The sequence below is a fragment of the Mesoplodon bidens genome, assembly GCF_964165515.1.
Source record: "Mesoplodon bidens genome assembly, chromosome: 5".
Lineage (NCBI taxonomy): Eukaryota > Metazoa > Chordata > Mammalia > Artiodactyla > Ziphiidae > Mesoplodon > Mesoplodon bidens.
The window spans coordinates 59,386,055-59,410,279 of NC_138161.1; the positions used below are offsets into that span (position 1 = coordinate 59,386,055).

General features: G+C 36.0%; 1 protein-coding gene across 1 annotated transcript in view; it reads right to left on the reverse strand.

The window, feature by feature from the left end:
• SLC9C1 (solute carrier family 9 member C1) overlaps positions 1–24,225 on the reverse strand; it is a gene marked incomplete at its 3' end in the record, with an annotated part of 88,482 nt that overhangs the window by 45,421 nt on the left and 18,836 nt on the right. The window contains exons 6-9 of the mRNA XM_081235336.1: positions 20,971–21,132; positions 17,733–17,832; positions 13,584–13,727; positions 11,578–11,752 (exon numbers count right to left, since the gene is read on the reverse strand). Of these exons, the coding sequence (XP_081091462.1) occupies positions 11,578–11,752; positions 13,584–13,727; positions 17,733–17,832; positions 20,971–21,132 (581 nt within the window). The remainder of the gene's footprint in view (positions 1–11,577; positions 11,753–13,583; positions 13,728–17,732; positions 17,833–20,970; positions 21,133–24,225) is intronic.

The window sequence follows — 24,225 nt, forward strand, 5'->3', positions numbered from 1 at the left end:
AGAACTTAGTTTAAACTCTTTGCCAGTCCTCTATTCTTTGGCTACAAATGGAGGTTACAGACAGAGCATGAAACCACACCAGAGGCTTTCAAGTTTGCACACTAGGATCACCAGAGAAAGTTTAAAATATTGGTGCCCAGGATCGTGCCACTGAATATTCTGATTTAATTCGTCAAGGGTTCAGCCCAAACACTGGTAATTAGAAAAACCAAGGTATAATTTACACACATTGAAATGTACTTATGTATCATTTGATAAGTTTTGACAGTGCATACACCCATATAACCCCCAGTCCTATCAAGATGTAGAATATTCTCATATCCCTCCAAATTTCTCCAGTGCTGCTCCAATCAATCCCCACCCGACACGAGGCAACTACTCTTCCTATTTCTATTTCTATAGGTGAGATTTGACAGTTCTAAAACTTTCATTTAAATTGAATATTATGTTTCTCATTGTAGTTTTAATTTGCATTCCCCTAGAGTAATGATGTTAAGCATTTTAATGTGCTTAGTGGTATATATCTTTATTTTTGAAACATTTGTTCAACTCTTTTGCCTATTTTTTAAATTGGGTTGTTTTTCTTTTATTATAAAATTGTAGAAATTTTGAAAAATATATTCTGGATAAAAGTGCATTGTCATACAGATGGCCAACAGGCACATGAAAAGAAGCTCAATATCACTAATTATTAGAGAAATGCAAATTAAAACTATGATGAGGTATCACCTCACACCGGTCAGAAGGGCCATCATTAAAAAGTCTACAAATAACAAATACTGGAGAGGGTGTGGAGAAAAAGGAGCCTACCTACACTGTTGGTGAGAATGTAACTTGATACAGCCACTATGGAGAACAGTATGGAGGTTCCTTAAAAAACTGAAAATAGAGTTACCATATGATTCTACTCCTGGGCATATATCTGGAGAAAACTCTAATTCGAAAAGATACATGCACAGCAATCTTCACTGCAGCACTCTTTACAATACATGGAAGCAATCTAAATGTTCATCCACAGATGAATGGATAAAGAAGATATATACACAATGGAATATTACTCAGCCATGAGAAAGAGTGAAATAATTCTATTTTTGACAACTTGGATGGGCCTAGAGATTATCATACTAAGTGAAGTAAATCAGACAGAGAAAGACAAATATCATAGGATACACTTATGTATGGAATCTAAAAAATGATACAAATAAACTTATTTACAGAACAGAAATAGACTCACAGACATAGAAAGCAAACCCCTGGTTACCAAAGGGTTTAGCAGTGGTGGGGGGAGATAAATTAGGAGTTTGGGATTAACCTATGCACACTACTATATATAAAATAGGTAAATAACAGGACCTGCTGAACTATATTCAATACCTTGTAATAACCTATAATGGAGAAGAATCTGGGAAAGAATATCACTTTTCTATATACCTGAAACTAACACAAAGTTGCATATTAGCTATATTTCACTAGAAAAATACAGAAAAATGTGCATTATCCGATATATGTGTTATATGTGTTATATGTGTTATGGATATTTCCTCTCAGTTTGTGACTTACATTATCCATTTATGTAAAGCTATCTTTTGGTAAGCAAACATTTTTAATGTTGAGAACTCCAATTACTATTGTTTTTTTGATCTAAAAATCCTTTGTCTATTCCAAGGTTGCAAAGGTATTCTCATGTTTTCTTCAGAAGTTTAGGGCTTTTGATTTTATATTTATGTCTATGATGCATCTCTAAGCACTTTTACATAGGGTGTGAGGTAAAAGTGGAGGTTTTACTTTCTTTGGCAACTTATTTACCTTATAACTGGGAGTCTGTACTTTTAGGCTGCCTTCATCCATTTCCTCTGTCTCCTCTCACCACCTCTGGCCATCACCAATATGTTCTCTGTTTCTATGAGCTCAGTTTTTTTAGATTCCACAAATAGTTTTTTGAATGTTAAACTAATATTTCTGGACATATTTTTTGGATAAAGTCTATTTGATCATAATATCATACTTTTTATATATTTAAAATTAATTGGCTACATATTTTCTAAGAATATTTGCATCATGTTTAATTAATGGTTTTGTTTGTTTGTAATTATCTTTGTTGGGGTTTAGTATCAGAGTGGGCTGGCCACATACAATAAGAAAGTGTTTCATCATTTTCTATTTTATGAGTGAGTTTATGTAGAATTGTTATCATTTATTCCTTAAATGTTTGGCAGAATTTACCAGTTAAGCCACCTGGGCTTCTAGTTTGTGAGACAGTTTTAATTTATATACCCAATTTCTTTAACAGATATAGAGCTATTCAGATTTTCTATTTTCTTTTGTGTCGGTTTGGGTAAGTTGTGTTTTTGAGGAGTCTAACCATTTTCATCTAAGGTATTGAATTATTCTGACAAAAAGTTATGCATAATTTCTATTTATTACTACTTTAATAACTGTATAATTTGTAGTCATGTTCTCTTTTTCATTCTGGATGTCAGTAATTTGTTCCCTATCTCTTTCTGTCTGTCTCTGTCTCCCTCTCTTGCTCTTTCTTAAGGTTTAACATTTTATTTATTTTTTTAACATCTTCATTAGAGTAAAATTGCTTCCCTGTGTCGTGTTAGCTTCTGCTGTATAACAAAGTGAATCAGCTATACGTATACATATATCCACATATCCCCTCCCCCTTGCATCTTCTCCCACGTGTCCATGTGGTGAAAAAGCACCGAGCTGATCTCCCTATGCTATGCAGCTTCTCTCCGCTAGCTATCTATTTTACATTTGGTAGTATCTATATGTCCATGCCACTGTCTCACTTCGTCCCAGCTTACCCTTCCACCTCCCTGTGTCCTCAAGTCCATTCTCTATGTCTGCATCTTTATTCCTGTCCTGCACCTAGGTTCTTCAGAAGCATTTTTTAAATTCCATATATATACATTAGAATACAGTATTTGTTTTTCTCTTTCTGACTTAACTTCACTCTGTATGACAGACTCTAGGTCTATCCACCTCACTACAAATAAGTCAATTTAGTTTATTTTTATGGCTGAGTAATATTCCGTTGTATATATGTGCCACATCTTCTTTATCCATTCATCTGCCAATGGACACTTAGGTTGCTTCCATGTCCTGGCTATTGTAAATAGAGCTGCAAAGAACATTGTGGTAAATGACTCTTTTTGAATTATGATTTTCTCAAGGTATATGCCCAGTAGTGGGATTGCTGGGTCATATGGTAGCTCTATTTTTAGTTTTTCCAGGAACCTCCATACTGTTCTCCATAGTGGCTGTACCAATTTACATTCCCACCAACAGTGCAAGAAGGTTCCCTTTTCTCCACAGCCTCTCCAGCATTTATTGTTTGTAGATTTTTTGATGATGGCCATTCTGACTGGTGTGAGATGATATCTCATTGTAGTTTTGATTTACAGTTCTCTAATGATTAATGATGTTGAGCATCCTTACATGTGTTTGTTGGCAATCTGTATATCTTCTTTGGAGAAATGTCTAAGTCTTCTGCCCATTTTTGGATTGGGTTGTTTGTTTGTTTGTTATTGAGCTGCATGAGCTGCTTGTATATTTTGGAGATTAATCCTTTGCCAGTTGCTTCATTTGCAAATATTTTCTCCCATTCTGATGGTTGTCTTTTGGTCTTGTTTATGGTTTCCTTTGCTGTGCAAAAGCTTTTAAGTTTCATTAGGTCCCATTTGTTTATTTTTGTTTTTATTTCCATTTCTCGAGGAGGTGGGTCAGAAAGGATCTTGTTGTGATTTATGTCATAGAATTTTCTGCCTATGTTTTCCTCTAAGAGTTTTATAGTGTCTGGCCTTATAAGAAGTCTTTAATCCATTTTGAGTTTTTTGTGCATGGTGTTAGGGAGTGTTCTAATTTCATTCTTTTACATGTAGCTGTCCAGTTTTCCCTGCACCACTTACTAAGAGGCTGTCTTTTCTCCACTGTATATTCTTGCCTCCTTTATCAAAGATAAGGTGACCATATGTGTGTGGGTTTATCTCTGGGCTTTCTATCCTGTTCCATCGATCTATATTTCTGTCTTTGTGCCAGTACCATACTGTCTTGATTACTGTAGCTTTGTAGTATCATCTGAAGTCAGGGAGCCTGATACCTCCAGGTTCATTTTTCTTTCTCAAGATTGCTTTGGCTATTCAGGTTCTTTTGTGTTTCCATACAAATTTTGAAATATTTTGTTCTAGTTCTGTGAAAAATGCTATTGAGAGTTTGATAAGGATTGCATTGAATCTGTAGATTGCTTTGGGTAGATAATCATTTTCACAGTGTTGATTCTTAAAACTCCAGCAACATGGAATATCTCTCCATTTGTTTGTATCATCTTTAATTACTTTCAACAGTGTCTTGTAGTTTTCTGCATACAGGTCTTTTGTCTCCTTAGGTAGGTTTATTCCTAGGTATTTTGTTCTTTTTGTTGCAATGGTAAATGGGAGTGTTTCTTTAAATTCTCTTTCAGATTTTTCATCAGTAGTGTATAGGAATGCAACAGATTTATGTGCATTAATTTTGTATCCTGTTACTTTACCAAGTTCATTGATTAGCTCTAGCAGTTTTCTGGTAGCATCTTTGGGATTCTCTATGTATAGTATCATGTCATCTGTAAACAGTGACAGCTTTATTTCTTCTTTTCCAATTTAGATTCCTTTTATTTCTTTTTCATCTATGATTGCTGTGGCTAAAACTTCCAAAACTAGGTTGAATAAGAGTGGTGAGAGTGGGCAACCTTGCCTTTTTCCTGATCTTACTGGAAATGGTTTCAGATTTTCACCATTGAGAATGATGTTAGCTGTGGGTTTGTCACATATGGCCTTTATTATGTTGAGGTAAGTTCCTTCTATACCTACTTTCTGGAGGGTTTTTACCATAAATCGGTGTGGAATTTTGTCAAAAGCTTTTTCTGCATCTATTGAGATGATCATATGGTTTTAATTCTTCAATTTGTTATTATGGTGTATCACACTGATTGATTTGCATATATTGAAGTATCCTTGCAATCCTGGGATAAACCCCACTTGATCATGGTGTATTATCCTTTTAATGTGCTGTTGGATTCTGTTTGCTAGTATTTTGTTGAGGAGTTTTGCGTCTATGTTCATCAGTGATATTGCCCTGTAGTTTTCTTTCTTTGTGACATCTTTGTCTGGTTTGGTATCAGAGTGATGGTGGCCTCATAGAATGAGTTTGGGAGTGTTCCTCTCTCTGCTATACTTTGGAAGAGTTTGAGAAGGATAGGTCTTAACTCTTCTCTAAGTGTTTGATAGTATTCGCCTGTGAAGCCATCTGGTCCTGGGCTTTTGTTCGTTGGAAGATTTTTAATCACAGTCTTAATTTCAGTGCTTCTGATTGGTCTGTTTATATTTTCTATTTCTTCCTTCTTCAGTCTCGGAAGGTTGTGGTTTTCTAAGAATTTGTCCATTTCTTCCAGGTTGTCCATTTTATTGGCATGTAGTTGCTTGTAGTAGTCTCTCATGATCTTTTGTATTTTTGCAGTGTCAGTTATTACTTCTCCTTCCTCATTTCTAATTCTATTGATTTGAGTCTTCTCCCTTTTTTTCTTGATGAGTCTGGCTAATGGTTTATCCGTTTTCTTTATCTTCTCAAAGAACCAGCTTTTAGTTTTGTTGATCTTTGCTACTGTTTCCTTCATTTCTTTTTCATTTATTTCTGATCGGATCTTTATGATTTCCCTCCTTCTGCTAACTTTGGGGTTTTTGTTCTTCTTTCTCTAACTGCTTTAGGTGTAAGGTTAGGTTGTTTATTTGAGGTGTTTCTTGTTTCTTAAGGTAGGATTGTATTGCTATAAACTTCCCTCTCAGAACTGCTCTTGCTGCATCCCATAGGTTTTGGGTTGTCGTGTTTTCATTGTCATTTATTTCTAGGTATTTTTTGATTTCCTCTTTGATTTCTTCAGTGATCTCTTGGTTATGTAGTAGCGTATTGGTTAGCCTCCATGTGTTTGTAGTTTTTACAGATTTTTTTTTCTGTAATTGATATCTAGTCTCATAGTGCTGTGGTCGGAAAAGATACTTGATATGATTTCAATTTTCTTAAATTTACCAAGGCTTGATTTGTCACCCAAGATATGATCTATCCTGGAGAATATTCCATGCGCCATTGAGAAGAAGGTGTATTCTGTTGTTTTTGGATGGTATGTCCTGTAAATATCAATTAAGTCCATCTTGTTTAATGTATCATTTAAAGCTTGCGTTTCCTCATTTATTTTCATTTTGGATGATCTGTCCATTGGTGAAAGTGGGGTGTTAAAGTCCCCTACTATGATTGTGTTACTGTCAATTTCCCCTTTTAAGGCTGTTAGCATTTGCCTTATGTACTGAGGTGCTCCTATGTTGGGTGCATAAATAATTACAGTTGTTATATCTTCTTCTTGGATTGAACCCTTTATCATTATACAGTGTCCTTCTTTGTCTCTTGTAATAGTCTTTATTTTAAAGTCTATTTTGTCGTATACAAGAATTGCTGCTCCAGCTTTCTTCTGATTTCCATTTGCATGGAATATCTTTTTCCATCCCCTCACTTTCAAACTGTGTGTTTCCCTAGGTCTGAAGTGGGTCTTTTGTAAACAGCATATATATGGGTCTTGTTTTTGTATCCATTCAGCCAGTCTATGTCTTTTGGTTGTAGCATTTATCCATTTACATTTAAGGTAATTGTCGATGTGTGTGTTGCTATTACAATTTTCTTAATTGCTTTGGGTTTGTTATTGCAGGTTTTTCCCTTCTCTGTGTTTCCTGCCTAGAGAAGGTCCTTTATTATTTGTTGTAAAGCTGGTTTGGTGGTGCTGAATTCTCTTAGCTTTTGCTTGTCTGTAAAGGTTTTAATTTCTCTGTCAAATCTGAATGAGATCCTTGCTGAGTAGAGTAATCTTGGTTGTAAGTTTTTCCCTTTCATCACTTTAAATATGTCCTGCCAGTCCCTACAGGCTTGCAGAATTTCTGCTGAAAGATCAGTTGTTAACCTTATGGGGATTCCCTTGTATGTTAATCGTTGCTTTACCCTTGCTGCTTTTAATATTTTTTCTTTGTGTTCAATTTTTGATAGTTTGTTTAGTATGTGTCTTGGCATGTTTCTCCTTGGTTTTATCCTGTATGGGACTCTGCGTTTCCTGGAATTGATTGACTATTTCCTTTCCCATATTAGGGAAGTTTTCAACTATAATCTTTTCAAATATTTTCTCAGTCCCTCTCTTTTTCTCTTCTTCTGGGACCTCTATAATTCGAAGGTTGGTGCATTTAGTGTTGTCCCAGAAGTCTCTGAGACTGTCCTCAATTCTTTTCATTGTTTTTTCTTTCTTCTGTTGTGCAGTAATTATTTCCACTATTTTATCTTCCAGGTCACTTATCTGTTCTTCTGCCTCAGTTATTCTGTTATTGATTCCTTCTAGAGAATTTTTAATTTCATTTATTGTGTTGTTCATCATTGTTCGTTTGCTCTTTAGTTCTTTTAGGTCCTTTTTAAACGTTTCTTGTATTTTCTCCATTCTATTTCCAATATTTTGGATCATCTTTACTATCATTAGTTTGAATTCTTTTTCAGGTAGACTGCCTATTTCCTCTTCATTTGTTTGGTCTGGTGGGTTTTTACCTTGCTCCTTCATCTGCTGTGTATTTCTCTGTCTTCTCATTTTGCTTAACTTACTGTGTTTGGTGTCTTCTTTTTGCAGGCTGCAGGTTAGTAGTTCCCATTGTTTTTGGTGTCTTCCCCCAGTGGGTAAGGTTGGTTCATTGGGTTGTGTAGGCTTCCTGGTGGAGGGGACTGGTGCCTGTGTTCTGATGGATGAGGCTGGATCTTGTCTTTCTGTTGGGCAGGACTATGTCTGGTTGTGTGTTTTGGGGTTTCTGTGAACTTATTATGATTTTAGGCAGCCTCTCTGCTAATGGGTGGGGTTGTGTTCCTGTCTTGTAAGCTGTTTGGCATGGGGTGTCCAGCACTGGAGCTGGCTGGTCGTTGAGTGGAGCTGAGTCTTAGCATTGAGATGGACATCTCTGGGAGAGCTCTCGCCGATTGATATTATGAGGAGCTGAGAGTTCTCTGGTGGACCAATGTCCTGAATTTTGCTCTCCCACCTCAGAGGCTCAGGGCTGACACCCAGCTGGAGCACCAAGACCCTGTCAGCCACACAGCTCTAGTCCTCCCCTTGTCACTCTGGGACATAATCAGGAGAAATCTCTGAGTTCCTGGGTTCTCGCTCGACCAGGCCCCCTGCCCCTGCTGCAGGTGTCCCTGATGGTGTTCAAAGAAGAAAATGATTCCTGATGGAGGAGACTGAGTGGAGGAGGCAGCTTCACCAGGCTGCTGCCAGATGGGCTGGTTCATAAAGAGAGTGTAGTGCCCTGAATCTGCCCTTAAAGGCAAATGTTTAAGGGACAGGTACAGTGTGTCTCCTGGCACGAATTTTTGATACCTCCAAGCTCCCAGCAATAACTGCTTGACTTGAGGATAGTGGAAAGTCTTGTCGAGTTGCTGTAGCCTTGACCTTGACAGACTTAGCATGGGAGCTGTATGTGTCCAGGCCAGAAGCACCCATGCTACCCCAGGCCCTTTGGGCCCCTTCCTTTGCATATGTAATTTTTTTTAGGTAACTGCCCAATTCTTTTTCAGAGTGACTCTACTATTTTATATTCCTACTAGTAATGTATGAGTGGTCCAGCTTCTTTGCATCTTCACCAACATTTAGTTTCATCACCGTATATCATTTTAGCCCTTCTAATAGAGAGATATCTTTTTGTGGTCTCAACTTGCATGTCCTTAGTGGCTAATGAAGCTGACCATTTTTTATGTTTATTTGTCATCTGTATATCCTCTTCTGTGGAATGTCTCTTCCTGTATTCTGCCCATTGGACTGTTAAAAGTTTTTAATTTTGATGAAGTATAATTTCTTCTTTTTTTTTTCTTTTATGGATTATGCTTTTGCTGTCTTTGCCTTATGCTAGGTCCCAAAGATTTTATTCCAAATTTAAAAAGAGTTTTCTAGTTTTACATTTCGTGTTTAATTCTGTGACCCACTATGAATTAATTTTTGTAAAAGATGTGAGACTTAGAGTCAATGTTCTTTTCTTTTGCCTATGAATTACCCATTCTTCAGCACCATTTGTAAGACATCCTCTATTGAATTGCTTTTGCACCTTTATCAAAAAATAGTTGGGGATGTTTGTGTGGATCTATTTCTGGGTTCTCTGTTCTGTTCCACATGTCTCTCTCTCTCTGACAATACTATCTAATCTCCATGACTATAACTATAATAATGCCTTAAAATTGGGTATACTGATTTTTCCAATTTTTTCTTCTCTTTCAAAATTGTTTTTGTTATTTTAGTTCCTTTGTTTTTTATTTCTTGAATGATTGTGTGTGGAATTGTATCTTTAATTTTCATTTCCTTGTATCAATTGGTAGTATACAGAAATACTTGATTTTTTATACTTATTTTGTATCCTGAGACCATGCTGAACTCACTTATTTGTTCTAGTAGGGCTTTTTGTTCTCTTCTTTTTGAAGACCCTTGGAATTTTCTATATAGATAATCATATTATCTGCAAATAAGGATAGTTTATTTCTCCCTTTTCAATATTCATGTGTTTCTTTTCCTTTATTTTATTTTATTTATTTTTTGTCTTATGGAGCAAGCTGGAACTTCCATCATGATGTTTAATAAAAAGAGTAAGAATAAACATTCTTAGATTTTTCCCAATTATAGGGTGAAAATGTCTTTCACTATTAATTATAATGCCACCTGTAAATTTTTTGTAGCTGTTCTTTACCAACATTAGGAAATTCCCTTCTATTTCTGTTTTTTGAAAGATTTTGTCATAAATGGATATTGATTTTTGTTAAGTGCTTTTTCTGTATCAGTTGATATGATTCTATCAATGTCAATTAGATCCTGTTGGTTGATGGTGTTGCTTAGTTTTTCCATATCCTTGCTGATTTTTTATCTAGTTCTACACTTTGTTGAACAAATTATAAAAAGGAGTGTTAAAGTCTCCAAATATAGTTTGTCTATTTTTCCTCTTAGTTCTCAGTTTTTGCTTCACATATTTTTATGTACTTGTTTGGAACATATTCAGTTCAGTCATTGAACTTGTGAGTAGTAGAGACAGGATTAAGTTAAAACTTTAAGCTTTCATTGTAGTGTCTCTTTGTATTAATAAATTAGCTGTAAGATTCAACTAAATTAAATTAAGTAAGGAGTGCTACTTTCTTCTCAACTAGTTAACTACTACTGAGACATCTCTCAAATGATTTTATTTACCAAAGTTTTATTTGAAAGCAAGCCTATATGGCAACATCATCATCATCAACATCATCATCATAGCTCAGATTTATTGTACATTTACTATATGCTAAACAATGTGTTAAGCATTTTAGGTATATTTTCAATTTATCATAATAACCCTTTGAGACATTGGAGATAGTGAGATAGCCAGATAGACCTGGCTCATACAAGTTTGTGAGAGCTGATCATTAAATTTTCAGGAAGTTTATGAGCAGATTGATATTCCTGTTGGTGCCAGTGATTACACAACAGAAACTGGCAAACACTACAGCTTAGGGTCTTCCTCTCTCTGAGAAAGTTACTTGTTAAATATTTATTAGCAAACCATTGGTATTATTACTAAATCTGTTTTGGAGTGAGGAAACTGACACTTTGGGTGAAGTGGTGGGAATTAAATAACTTGTGGATGGTCACACAGTAAATAGCAACCAATTAAAAATTTCGGAACCCATATTCATGTGCAACGTTCACCATTATACTGGTCAGGATGTATGATGATGATGCTGATTTTTATTCAGGCAGGTGGAGATAAGTTAAAAAGAAGGAGGAGGTCATGTAATATTAGATACTTTGGTTTAGAAAGCAGTGTTTGAATATTTAGTTTTCTAATGTTTGGAGTATACATAATAATGGCCTTTGCACTGTTCCCTTTACTCTTGGAATTTATGTAAAAAAAAAAAAAAGCCACGATGGAAGTATTAGATGTGTTGTGATGTTTGCATAGAAAATTTCTTAAAGAGCTCCTTGAAATTATCTTATTTTGAGATGAGGTAGAGGGAGAGTCATACCTATTATATTCTGTTAGGCAGAGTTTGGGGGTTCTATCTTAGAGATAACTTCCGTTAATAAACAAAATGTTTTGGTTCCTAGCATTACTAAATGTGGCCTCATAAAGTTACAGAAGGCAATAGAGCCAATTATAAGTAGGTTTCTGCTTTTCTTGAGTAGGTGTTAGAAGTAAATAAAAATAGAAACATTTATTAAGTGCATACTCTGTATCAGGTAATATTTTAAATGACTTATAAGTTTTAATTCCCTTAACTTGTACAATAAACCTATCTTTTAGGAGTATGATGAAGGGATTTAGGAATCCTTAAGCTAGAATGGAGAAGAGGAAAGTTGCCAGTTGTTTTTCCCCTCCCCAGTTTTACCATCATAGCTAAATCACTCCCACATTCCAAGTGGGGTTGAGCAATCTCACTACAAAAGCATATTTTAGTACACAGAAACAGTTTTCATAAAATATTCTAATAAAAAACCACATCTTTCTTTACTTGAGATTTCTCCCGCTCAGATCCAAGAGAATATTCAGAGTAGGCAAGCAGAAGAGCCATGTTTATATTAGGAGTCCCTTTCATTTCACTCCAGACCATAATGAATGCCCAGCGCCAGCTGAAACCATGACCAAGTCGAGACAAAAGAGGGCTCAATAATAGAAAGACCAGAAGTCTAAAAGACAAAACAGATTTTTAAAAGTTATTTTTGTTATAGAAATTTCTTTCCATCCCATTCTATGCTATTCCAATCTATTCCCTGTGGAACTGTCAACTCTCAGACAAATGAACCATCTTTCACACTCTGTTGGTATGGCACAAAAGGAAGGCAGAAGGGCATTCCATACCAAGAGAATGGTATTATTCTTTTTCTTTCTTTCTCTTAGGAAAGTAGTAGAGTAATTCCACATCACCTTTGAGTGGTGCTTCTCCAGGTGGAAAAGAAAGTGTTAGAGATATTTTGTAGATATACTCTATTCTAGATCTCAAAAACAAATAAAAGCAAATCTAATAAATATGAGAGAAAATAATGTCATCTCTTTCTTTTTCTTAGTAGATTTTAATCTTACTGAATCTGCCCAGTATCAGTTAATTCATTTCTATTTCTTCTTTTCGTCACAGATCATTCTTATATTTTACACTAACTGTATCAGATAATTTGGGGCGAATTTCCATTTACTGGGCACTGGCTGACTTGATGTTGAGTCCCAACTAATCTTCCTAGATGGAAGTAGAATGTTAACAATTTTGGTGATGGAGATTAAAGAATTGTTATGGTGGTTTTCCTCTTCTATGTCATCTCCTTTTCAGTTACATAAGCAGACTGCTTATGTAACACTGGAAAGGGGGCTACAAAAATTATTTAGGCAAAAAAAAGACATTTACAAGGAGGACTTCCATATGATTTTTATTTATTTATTTATTAGACATGTGATCATTTAATTTATTTTTAATTTTTTTGAATCAAAGCTAGAAAAATGTTACCTAAAAGTAACAACATAACATCGCATAACATAACATGGCAGAATGCCAGAATTGCCAGAACACCGAACAGAGCAGATATCAAATAATAGTGAATAATAATTTAGGAGGAAAGAAGGTTATCTTTCTTTTTTAAAAATTTTTATTGGAGTAGAGTTGATTTACAACGCTGTATTAGTTTCAGGTGTATAGCAAAGTGAATCAGTTATACATATGCATACATCCACTCTTTTTTAGATTCTTTTCCCGTATAAGCCATTACAGAGCATTGAGTAGAGTCCCTTGTGCTATATAGTAGGTCCTTATTAGTTATCTATTTTATTCATAGTAGCATGTATATATCAATCCCAGTCTCCTAATTTGTCCCTCCCTGATTTTTTTTTTTTTTTTTTTTTTTTTGCTGTATGCGGGCCTCTCACTGTTGTGGCCTCTCCCGTTGCGGAGCACAGGCTCCGGACGCGCAGGCCCAACGGCCATGGCTCACGGGCCCAACCGCTCCGCGGCATGTGGGATCTTCCCAGACCGGGGCACGAACCCGTGTCCCCTGCATCGGCAGGCGGACTCTCAACCACTGCGCCACCAGGGAAGCCCCCTCCCTGATTTTTAAAAAGCAATTTCCAGCTACACTTTATTAAGAGTAAGTTATTTGTTATATAATATTAAGCGAACAAAGCAAGATAACATTTTTATTTATGATAGGTGTTTAACTTCATGAAACCTCATAGAATAAAAAACAATAAAAAACACTGGAGGAAATATATGAAACGTTAGTAGTGGTTGCCTCTAGGTAGTAAGATTATGAGAAATTTTTTTCTTTTTTCTGATTTTCAAAAATTTTACAACATGCTTGCATTGCTTTGAAATGTAGTTAAAAATTGAATAAAACACTGAGTGCTAATTTGCTGATGATTCCTTGGAAAGTTTGAATTTTTCATTCTAAGGGATGAAACATTTCTGTCATTTAAAGAATGTCTTCAGGCTTAGTCAATGTCTTATAAATAGAAATATTCAAATGACTTTCTTACCTGAAAACAATAAGTGTTAAGCAGATATTTAATGAATAATATATATCAGAAAATGATATATATAAATATGTATGTGCAGGAATTAGAAGTCCAGTGAAAGTGAACACCATAAGAAAAGCAACAAATGATAGACAATTCCAGAATCTGCATTTTTAGAAAAAAAATGTAAATATAGTTAATTAATCTAACATGTTCAATGCAAGACTTATCTATGTAAGGCATTGTGCTAGGCATTATAAAGAAAATAAAGATGAATAAGGCATTCACCAACACTCAAGGGGCTTATAATTTAACTGGGAAGAAAGGAGCACTAAGGTAAGTAAACAAATACTTCTAAAGCAATTTTAACCAGCTTACACTGAATGTAAATTAGTGTCTTTCTATTTGGGTTGACTTTGAAAGACATGTTAGGTTGTAGCTATGCTATTTGACAGAACTCATTCAGGCACTATGGTTCAAGTAGCTGGAAAATACTGATTGTGAAGTCCTTGTATCATTAGGAAGATCTAAAATTGTTTATTTTAAAAGGAAATACTGAACTACTAGTCTGATTTACATAGTGATAGAACTAAGCCTTTGCCCAAAATCTAGCTAGCACTTAGAATAGGGGAATGGATCTTTTATTCACATGAATGCCCTTTGTAGATTCTCCTTTTGTGATTTCTGAGTCTGTACTTATTCAAGTACTCCAGAGCCCAGGAAAACTCTGCATCATTCACAAAGCTCATGTTCTCATCAGCTGCAGGCAAAGCAGTTTGAAAAAGTACACTCAGACATGAGTATTTGTCATTTTTTGGTGTTGGGACCATAGCTATTTAAAACGTCTTGTTATCTTTCTGTATATTTCATGTCTTTAATGTTGACATTATATGTATAGCAAAATAAATGGAAAAGATTAAAAGGGCACATGAACACCATTTTATGAGAGGAAAAAGAGCTTGGTTTTACCCATATGCTGCCAGACTCTGTCCCTGAAACACAAATACGTAGGCATTACCAGAGAAAATTTCAATATGAAACACTGTGGGAAAATGCCTCCAAATATAAAAAATCTCAGTCTTGTTGAGATTAGCACAAAATGTAATCAAATCAATTAAGCGACATATATTGAAGAGTTATCAAGACTCTTTCATATATGGTAGAAATTAACGGGAGAAATCTTATGAGGAGGAAGCCAGATTCTGTAAGGAATCAATGCCCACCAAATTCAGAGTGGATATGAGTTGAATAACCAAGCTCCAAATCCATCTAATAGATGTGCGCATGTACGTGTTTGTGTGCATGTGTGCAATCAGTTAGGCACACAGAAAAAAGCCTCTGAATTTTTTTTTTTAAGTCTGTTTCCTTTATTTGGTGATCATGAGTTATCCTAACAAATCTAGACCTTTTATGGGAGCAAAGGGTCACAACCCTTTCTGTATATAAGTATCATCTGGGAAGAGTTTTTTAAAATCAGACATCCCATGCTCTCACCCTCATAGATTTTGATACTATAGATCTAGGCATCTGTGTCATTTTTATGTCTCAATGTTGCACAGCCCTTAGCTTAGAGGAATGATAAAACCTTATGGCCTGGACATTTTAGGGTCATCAGTTTGTCAAGAATAAAAGATTATACAGGTTGGCACTTCCCTGGTGGCACAGTGGTTAAGAATCCACCTGCCAATGCAGAGGACATGGGTTCGATCCCTGGTCTGGGAAGATCCCACATGCTGCGGAACAACTAAGCCCGAGCGCCACAACTGAGCCTGCACTCAAGAGTCTGTGAGCCACAACTACGGAGCCCGTGTGTCACAACTACTGAAGCCCACGTACCTATAACCTGTGCTCAGCAACAAGAGAAGCCACTGCAATGAGAAGCCCTTGCATTGCAACAAAGAGTATCTCCCACGCGCGGCAACTAGAGAAAGCCCGCACACGGCAACGAAGACCCAATGCAACCAAAAATAAATAAAATTTAAATAAAATTTAAAAAATAAAAATAAACCAAGTAGTACTATATGACTTAAAAAATTATATGGGTTGACAAGGAAGTATCTCTTATTTGGGGAATTTCTTTCTAACAAGGTGATGTATGAATAGAAGCATGAAATAGAAGCATGAAATTAGCAGCTACTTATGCCAATATGTAAAGGAAGCACATTTCAAGAGCAGAAGCACAAGAACACAAGCCCAAACAGGAAGCCTGTTTGGTATATTTGAGGAATAACAAGTGTGGCTAGAGCAGCGTGGGTGAGGGTGAGAGTGGTAGAAATGAATCACAGAAGTAAGAGGGGGACAAACATATCATTTGTTTGCCACTGAAACAACTTTGACTTGTAGCCAAATGAGAAGTTATTAGATGGTTTTAAACAAAAGAAATGATCTGGGTAAGGAGGAAATGAGGTGGGTGAGGGTCAGAAAACATCATAGGTTCAATGCGTTATATTCTCAGTGTGACAACAGAATTGTTAGAATTGGGGTCCTAGGGGGTTAAGCTGAAAAGATGGGAGATGGTGTGCCTCTTCTCTTATAGAGTAGCATGGACCTGCTGTAGACTCTTATAGGATCTACTAGGATTTACCATTATTATCTTAGATTTCTACTGCCTTGGAGAGTAGGAGCTGGCACATATTATATTTTAGATAGTAAGATTCCTGAAATTGAGATTATGAAGTTATTATTTGTATGAGCATAAAGTGAGTGGCCGAAGCAGAGTGATAGATGGGCTCACAGGAGGAGAGGAAGTCTTGGAATTGAAAGGTGAGGGAATAGTAGGATCAACTGTGTGAATATTGATTGATGCCACTAAGGATGGTGACAGCATGATGTTGGAGAGAGTTGCAGTGAGACAGGGGCCAAGATCTTCACAGAATGGAGAGTGTGACTCAGAGTTCTAGAGACAACTACAACCAAGAGGGTGGCTGATGGTATAATCTGATGGCGTGAGCTTCAAAACTGGGCTCCTCTGAGGAAGAATAAGAAAAACAATATAGAAATGACTGAGGTACAGAAAAATCAACCACCTCAACCCTAGGCTTACAGCACCAGGGATGCAGGTGAGAAAGACACTATAACCTTTAAGGAACACGAGGGAAATAATGTCTTCAGGGGAGATCCAGCTTTCAGTTACAGCAAGAATGAAGGGAGCCTTCAGAATCACTTCCCATAGATATAAATACATGCATAACATTTTAAATTCTTCCTACAGTGTGGCCCAATTAATGCTGCCTAGCTGCTAGTACAACTGGCTTCCATTGTAATTGACATGAAATTTTAGTGACATGCTCTCAAATCCTATAAAATCCTATACTTTTCAGCTTCTCTTCTGAACTCATTTCATCTTCCATAATGTTCTCCCAAAAGCCAAAAATTCATTGATTATGTTCAGGGCCTCTGTTAACACATATTAATATGTTGCCATTGTGTGATTTAGGCCAAGTTCCCATCCCATGTATTGGAACATTACAGAAAGTACCCTTCTTCAAGACTGACACCGATTCCACTCACCCCCTCAGCTGGGTGCCCTTGAGCAAGGCACAATTTGTACTCTTCTATTTTCTTTTTTAACACTGCCAATTGTATTTAAATGCCCCAGCTTAATCTTTTAATTGGCTTTGCATGGCCTCTCTTCACTGTCCTTAAAATATTGGTCTTCCATTCTAGTGGCAGTGCCAAACTGATCCATATTGGAGCCTGAGGCAAAAGGAACTATTAGTAATATTGATCTTTCTTTTAAAATTTTGTATTTTCACCATGAATTTTTTGTATTAATTTCAGTTTTAAAAGATTGCATTAAAATATTTACTTTGATTACTGAGTGTTTTGGCACCCTCTTAAATTTTGTGCCTGCGATGAAGGCCTCAGTTGCCTTACCTTAATCCTAGCCCCTGTCTAGGGGATTAGACTGAACATTACTGAGTAATATGGTCAGAGACTTAAGGGAATTAGTGGTGAAATAGAGTCAACATGAACTCAAAGTGAGGTTACAAATTTTGCTTAAAGATGGAGGTTTAGAGGACACAGGCAACAGAGTTTTTAGAACGGGTTTTTAGTTAGCTAGTTTTCAAGTCAGTATCTTATTTTGACCATGTAGATGAGATGTAGTTACTATTACAATATTGTAACTTCTAATGTATGAAACAAAGTGAAAATATGCTAGCCACTCACTCAAGAAGAAGTGCTTCAACTCCTGGTTTAAAACTTGTAGAATTTAAAAAAAGTCCCATAGTGACGATGGTAAATATTCCAGACATTCCAAATAGCTTACCTATTTTTTTAAAGAAACAAATATAAAATATTAATTTAACATCAACAGTGGCACAGATTTTGCCAGAGATGAAAACATCAGATATCTGATAGTAGTGACTTCATATAGAGAGGCTACCCCCCACTTGGTTTCAACTGGATAATATCACAAATTATTATCACCACCCATTGTCCTTCTTCCTCCTCAGATTCATACCCAACTGTGCAGAAAAGTCTGTAATGAACATCCTTGCACTGCTTTGGCTTCTGATCATTGGCAACAATGTGGAGCTCAGAAATCTCTTCATGTGCCCTAGTGAGGCTAGAGCACCCTCCACAGGTCTAATTTTTTCAGAGGGGCTCTGGATGAATTAAATAGAAGTGAGCTGATGAGCTCTCTATGGACTAGCCCACTTCACATACTTTTTCTTAGAAGACAATAGGAGATAGAAATGGTTTGATATTGTGACAAGACTAAGGGAGTGGAGCCAATAGAAACCCAATATGGATCTACTTCCCCAGTTTAATTTTGGTTTGGTGAATTTACTGTCAGGGACTGAAAAGTGTACAAAACTATGGAATATTCTTTAACATTCTCTTAGCTTTCATGAGCTAGAGGGAAAAATAATTTTGAAAGTAGCTTATGAAAGTGATATATTATCACTTTGAAAAATTCAAATAATATGGTACAGTATAGGATTATATTTTTTAGAAAAAAGGAATACCCATAATTCCACTGCCAGGACTTCAGGTATAGTTTTAAAGAAAATTTTGATTGGAATTTCTATTGAAGAGAGGACTATATTTGCCCAGAAAAAATCATAAGATAAGCTACTTGAAAGTACAGAATGAGACACCCAGAAGGCAACTCCAAGCATTAAAGGCTGCTTGCTGAATTTCTATACTGGAGACAAGTGGTAAAAATTAAGTGGGAAACATGGAAGGGTGAGGAGATAGGGGTAGCTGTTAGATCTCATAGAGTTGTGAACTACACAACGTAATTTTCCTTGTGAGCTCTCCTTGTCCCCATCTTCACTAGAGTTTACTAAGAAGAAGAAAATGCTATATATTTATGAGGAGGCAGCAGAGATTATGAGGAAGAAAACTCCATAAATTTTCAGAAATTATGAGGAGGTATCTTTGGGTTTTCATAGACTATAGAATTGGAAGCCTAAGATAATTGGATCAAGATCTTAGAGAGGAGTGGAGTACCCTGTGAACACTCACAGAGGCTTGCTTCTAACATACATATACACAGTCACACATTAAGAAAAACTACCGAGGGATTATACAGCAATACAGTTCTGTAATGGGCTTATTTTTTTTCTCTTAATGTTTAGCAGACATTGTTCTAGTTAACAAGTACAAATTAAAATTTTGTTGTTGTTGTTCTTTTGGCCATTTATTTAAACAAGAGGAAAACAGACATGTGCTAAAGCATATGAAGAGCACAAAAGAGCATACAGTGATATGTTAGCAGCTCCATACTATAGGTAACTGGTATCAAGTTTTTCTTCTTTCTTTCCAGAAATGTTTTGTGCAAATACACATATGTATTTTTTTTCATTTGAAGTTATTTTATTATGATGAACAGATATTTGGACAATTTAAAACTCCATTTCCTATACAAACAACTCCAATAACCCCTCAGTTTAGCATGTAAATACATATTTAAACAATTTAAAAACACATTGACGGGCTTCCCTGGTGGCGCAGCGGTTGAGAGTCCGCCTGCTGATGCAGGAGACACGGGTTCGTGCCCCGGTCTGGGAAGATCCCACATGCCGCGGAGCGGCTGGGCCCGTGGGCCGTGGGTGCTGGGCCTGCGTCCGGAGCCTGTGCTCCACAATGGGAGAGGCCACAGCGGTGAGAGGCCCGCGTACCGAAAACAAAAAACAAAAAAACAAAAAAAACACATTGACTACATAATTTTTCTTTGTTACTGCTCAAAAGAAAGGACTTTTTTTTGTGCCTAAAGTTTTAATTTTTTTTTTACATCTTTATTGGAGTATAATTGCTTTACAATGGTGTGTTAGTTTCTGCTTTATAACAAACTGAATCAGCTACACGTATACTTATATCCTCATATCTCCTCCTTCTTGAGTCTCCCCCTCCCACCCCCCCATCGCACCCCTCTAGGTGGTCACAAAGCACCGAGCTTATCTCCCTGTGCTAGGCAGCTGCTTCCCACTAGCTATCTATTTTACATTTGGTAGTATATATAAGTCCATGCACTCTCTCACTTCGTCCCAGCTTCCCCTTCCCCTTCCCCATGTCCTCAAGGCCATTCTCTACGTCTGTGTTTAATCAGGGATATGAGGCTAGGCAACACTCTTATTCCTAAATGTAATGGAAAGACATAGTGTAATTTGGGAAGTAGGTATTATCACACATGCCAACTCCAAATCATTTGTGGAGCTGTCTAAAGGGCTGGGTTGAAAGTGATTCTGAGGCTCTGTCAGGGAACAGTGATATGGCTAATTATCATTGCCTGCCATACTTCTGTGAGAAGGGAGTTGTGGCAAATGGATTAGTAATGTTGATAGAGTTTCTAATGTTTAGCCTTCCTTGATCTGTAACTTCTATTTTTACTTCCTTTTTGATTGAAGAGTTACCAAGAAAAGTTTTTTTAAATTTCAGGCAGTTAGAATGTTTATTTTTAAAGACTCTCCTTTTGTAGGTAGCATTTAATTGCATTGTAGTTGAACAATGTTTGAAATTTTATTGTAATGTTCTTCTAGTCTAGTTTATTTCTGTTAATGTCTATAGGTATATATAAAGGATAAGCATTCTGTTTTGGAAGATAAAACTCTTTATATATCTTGTGAGCCAAGCATTTGAGTTTTTATTTAAATCTTTTTATAGCCATAGTCATTTTTTTGTCAGTTGGTTATGAAATTATCTAAGAAAGGCATATTAAAGTATCTCATTGTAATGATGATTTTGTCAAATTTCTCTTGTCTTTTATAATTGTCTTTATATATCTTGGTACATTGTTTCCCATTGTATACATATTAATATTTTTAATCTCCTTTGATACATTATTTTCAAAAATATTCCTTCTAGGTCAGTTGGTTTCTTTTTTGGCCTAAATATTTCCCACATCTTTATTTTCAATTTTTCTACATCATTTAATTTTAGGCATAGCCCTCTTACTTACAAATATAAAAGATGAGGTACAGAATTGAAATGCTGAGACTTATATGATTCATGTCATCTCCAAAAACAGTAGACATCCACAATTGTACCAGTTTTGAAGTTAGAATTCCAAACAAGAGACTTGCTATACAATATGACCAAATTTTATCCATGATACTATAGGCTGTAAGAAAGGGGAGTAAACAGAAAATAATTAATAGAACTTACTTGCTCTTAATTTTAAGTGATAATCTGGGTCAACTTTTCTTTTTGTCATTATCTTTAAAAATAGCTCATAGTGTTTGGGGTAGATGCAGGGTATTTTCTTATTCCTAAATTGAAAGAGTTTCTTTTCAAATGTTAAAAGCCAGATGCAAATTTGTAAAATTTGATCAGTTTAGTTTAAGAGCATTTTTCAGTCCCCATTAGGGAATATATATTTATTCAGTGCCAAAATTGTAATACATTTTGGAAAAACAGTAATGAACAAGAAGTAGAAAGTCTCTAAACCCATGGAACTTATTTTCCAGGTCTAACATAATACCCACAAAGAAATACAAAAAAAGGAACGCCTCTGAGTCCCAGCTGAGTGAATTTCCTGTATTGTCTTGGCCTGCCAAACCGATCCAATTGGTTCCTTATTGTTGGGTGTTTCATTTTTTCCAGTTTTTTCCCTGATAAGCAATGCTGCAGTGTATATTTCTGTACATAATTATTTTGTAATTCTCTGATTACTTCCTTATGCCCCAGAAGTGGAATTACTACACTAAAGGATAGTTGATCCTTTATTGATATTATTATATCTTGCCAAATTCCTTTCTACAGTCGTTATGATGCCCTTCCCAGGAAAACAGGAAACCTAAGCCCTTGATAGCCTTGAGTGCTGGAATCAGGCATTTTCAGTGGGTGAGGAAGTCCTTCCCACCTTTACAGGGTGAGGAACAGAGGAGCAAAGTTTGAATTACAGATGAGAGTGGGTCTTGGGGTCAGGAAAGCCTGAAGGGTCAACTTCAACAGAATATGTGAAGAGCAAGAACAAAATCGAAACTAAGAATGGCCAACAGAAAACAGCAACAGCAACCACATCAAAAAACAAGGCTAAATTTGGGGAAGTAAATCCTAGAACTATGCTCTGAGATAGTAAAATCCATTTATGAATCCTTAATCATGTCCACTGGTGGAAAGGGCACTGTTAAGAGAACTGAGGCTATTTAGATTCCTTCTCTACCTAGTCTCATTCCTATGGCTGAAAGGGAGTCACGGTTTCTAGATATGCCAAGCAGAAAGATTTAACATCCGTAGGGATAGTGTGAACTTGGGAGGAGAATTTCATGAATGACCCTCTAAGTCACATCCACTCTAGGTATGGAGTTGACCATGATGATAATTTTGGGAATCCAGCACCTCCTGTAGATGAAACATAGGCTGGAGGCCTACTCTTGTTTCAGAAGGATGCAGGGAACTGGAGTTAAAAGACCCAGTTTAAAAGTTGCTTTCCCCTTTAAGAAAGAAATATAGCTCTTAATGAGTATAATATGTGTTGAATGGATTTATTAGGTCAGGAAAAGCCTCAAAGCAAATCCATTATTTCTTACAATGTTCTTAAACTTCTAATATACAAATAGGAAAAGGTAAGAACCTCTGAGTGCAATAACTTCTTGGTTTTCCCTATTATGAAATATGTGTTCACTTCAAAGATAGAGCAATACTGTTTAAATAATTACGTGTTATAAAATAATGATTACTACGAAAATTACTGTTTCACAGTTGTGTTAACTGATATAAATGAAATACCAGTAAAACTTATCAAGAAACTTTCTTAAGGGAAATTCTTCTATTAAAAATTCAGAGAAAGTCCTGATGTCGAAGAAAATAAGTTCACTCTTCTCTTCTTCCTACAGCAGACATTTGTAATAAAATGTTGTTACTATTATCATTTTAACAGTGATTACTTAAAAGTTTTTACTCCTCTGAAATCTAATCAAAAACAAAATTCTATACCATTGATTATAGTCAAAATTTTGAGGCAAGCTCCACAAAAGCAAGGACTATTATGTTCATGGCTGAATCAACAGGGCCTAGAATAGGAGCTATCACATAGTACATATCAACAAATAACTGTTGGATTAATGAATGAATTAACTTCTACATCAGTACTTTTCTTTTTACTTTTTTCTTTCTTTTTTTTTTTTTGCTTCTCAGTGAATATCAAGAAAGTTCTTTTGATTAGATTGTAGATGTTGCCTCTGATAAAGTTCCCTGAAATTCTGTGAGCAGTATTTACTATCTTAAATGGGACCTAGTAGAATACTAGATCAGGTATAGGGGCTGGGCTTGGATCCTTCTGACCAGCATGTATGACTACATTTTACATTTTTCAGTTTTCCCCAAGGGTGGCTCTTGAGTTTTTAAGATGCTTCTGAATATAAACAATTCTTTTTTGTTCACCTTATTCATCTTCAGGAATGCCGTATCTGCAGCAAGTTTTATGGTAAAAACTCTCTAAGTGCTGTATGGTGTCACCTTGTTTTGCACTCTGGATTTTGGAAAAGGTTGTATGTAGATAGTTGGTTTGGTTTTCTTATACACCACAGATGGCATATATGAAGCATTTAAAGAGGATGTACCTTCCTGTGCTAAACTGGGGTTCCAGTTGTTGTTCCAAGCTGCCATGGCCTGGGTAAAATAATTGGATACATAACAATGCTGAAAGCAAGTGCTTCTTATGCACAGGTAGGGTAATTAATTGTCCACCACCTGAACCAGCTCCCTAGAGGAAGACATCAGAGGGGTGATTCTTTTTGGAAAAAGAATAGTCAGTAATCAAAACAGTATGGTATACCAGTACCATACTGTTTTGATTACTGTAGCTTTGTAGTATAGTCTGAGGTCAGGGAGCCTGATTCCTCTAGCTCTGTTTTTCTTTCTCAAGTTTGCTTTCGAGGTCTTTTGTGTTTCCATACAAATTAAAAATATTTTTATTCTAGTTCTGTGAAAAATGCCGTTGGTAATTTGATAGGAATTGCCTTGACTCTGTAGATTGCCTTGGGTAGCATAGTCATTTTGACAATATTGATTCTTCCAATCCAAGAACATGTATATCTTTCCATCTGTTTGTGTCATCTTTGATTTCTTTCATCAGCGTCTTACAGTTTTCAGAGCACAGGTCTTTTGTCACCTTAGGTAGGTTTATTCCTAGGCATTTTATTTTTCTTGATGTGGTGGTAAATGGGACTGTTTCCTTTATTTCCCTTTTTGATCTTTCATTGTTAGTGTA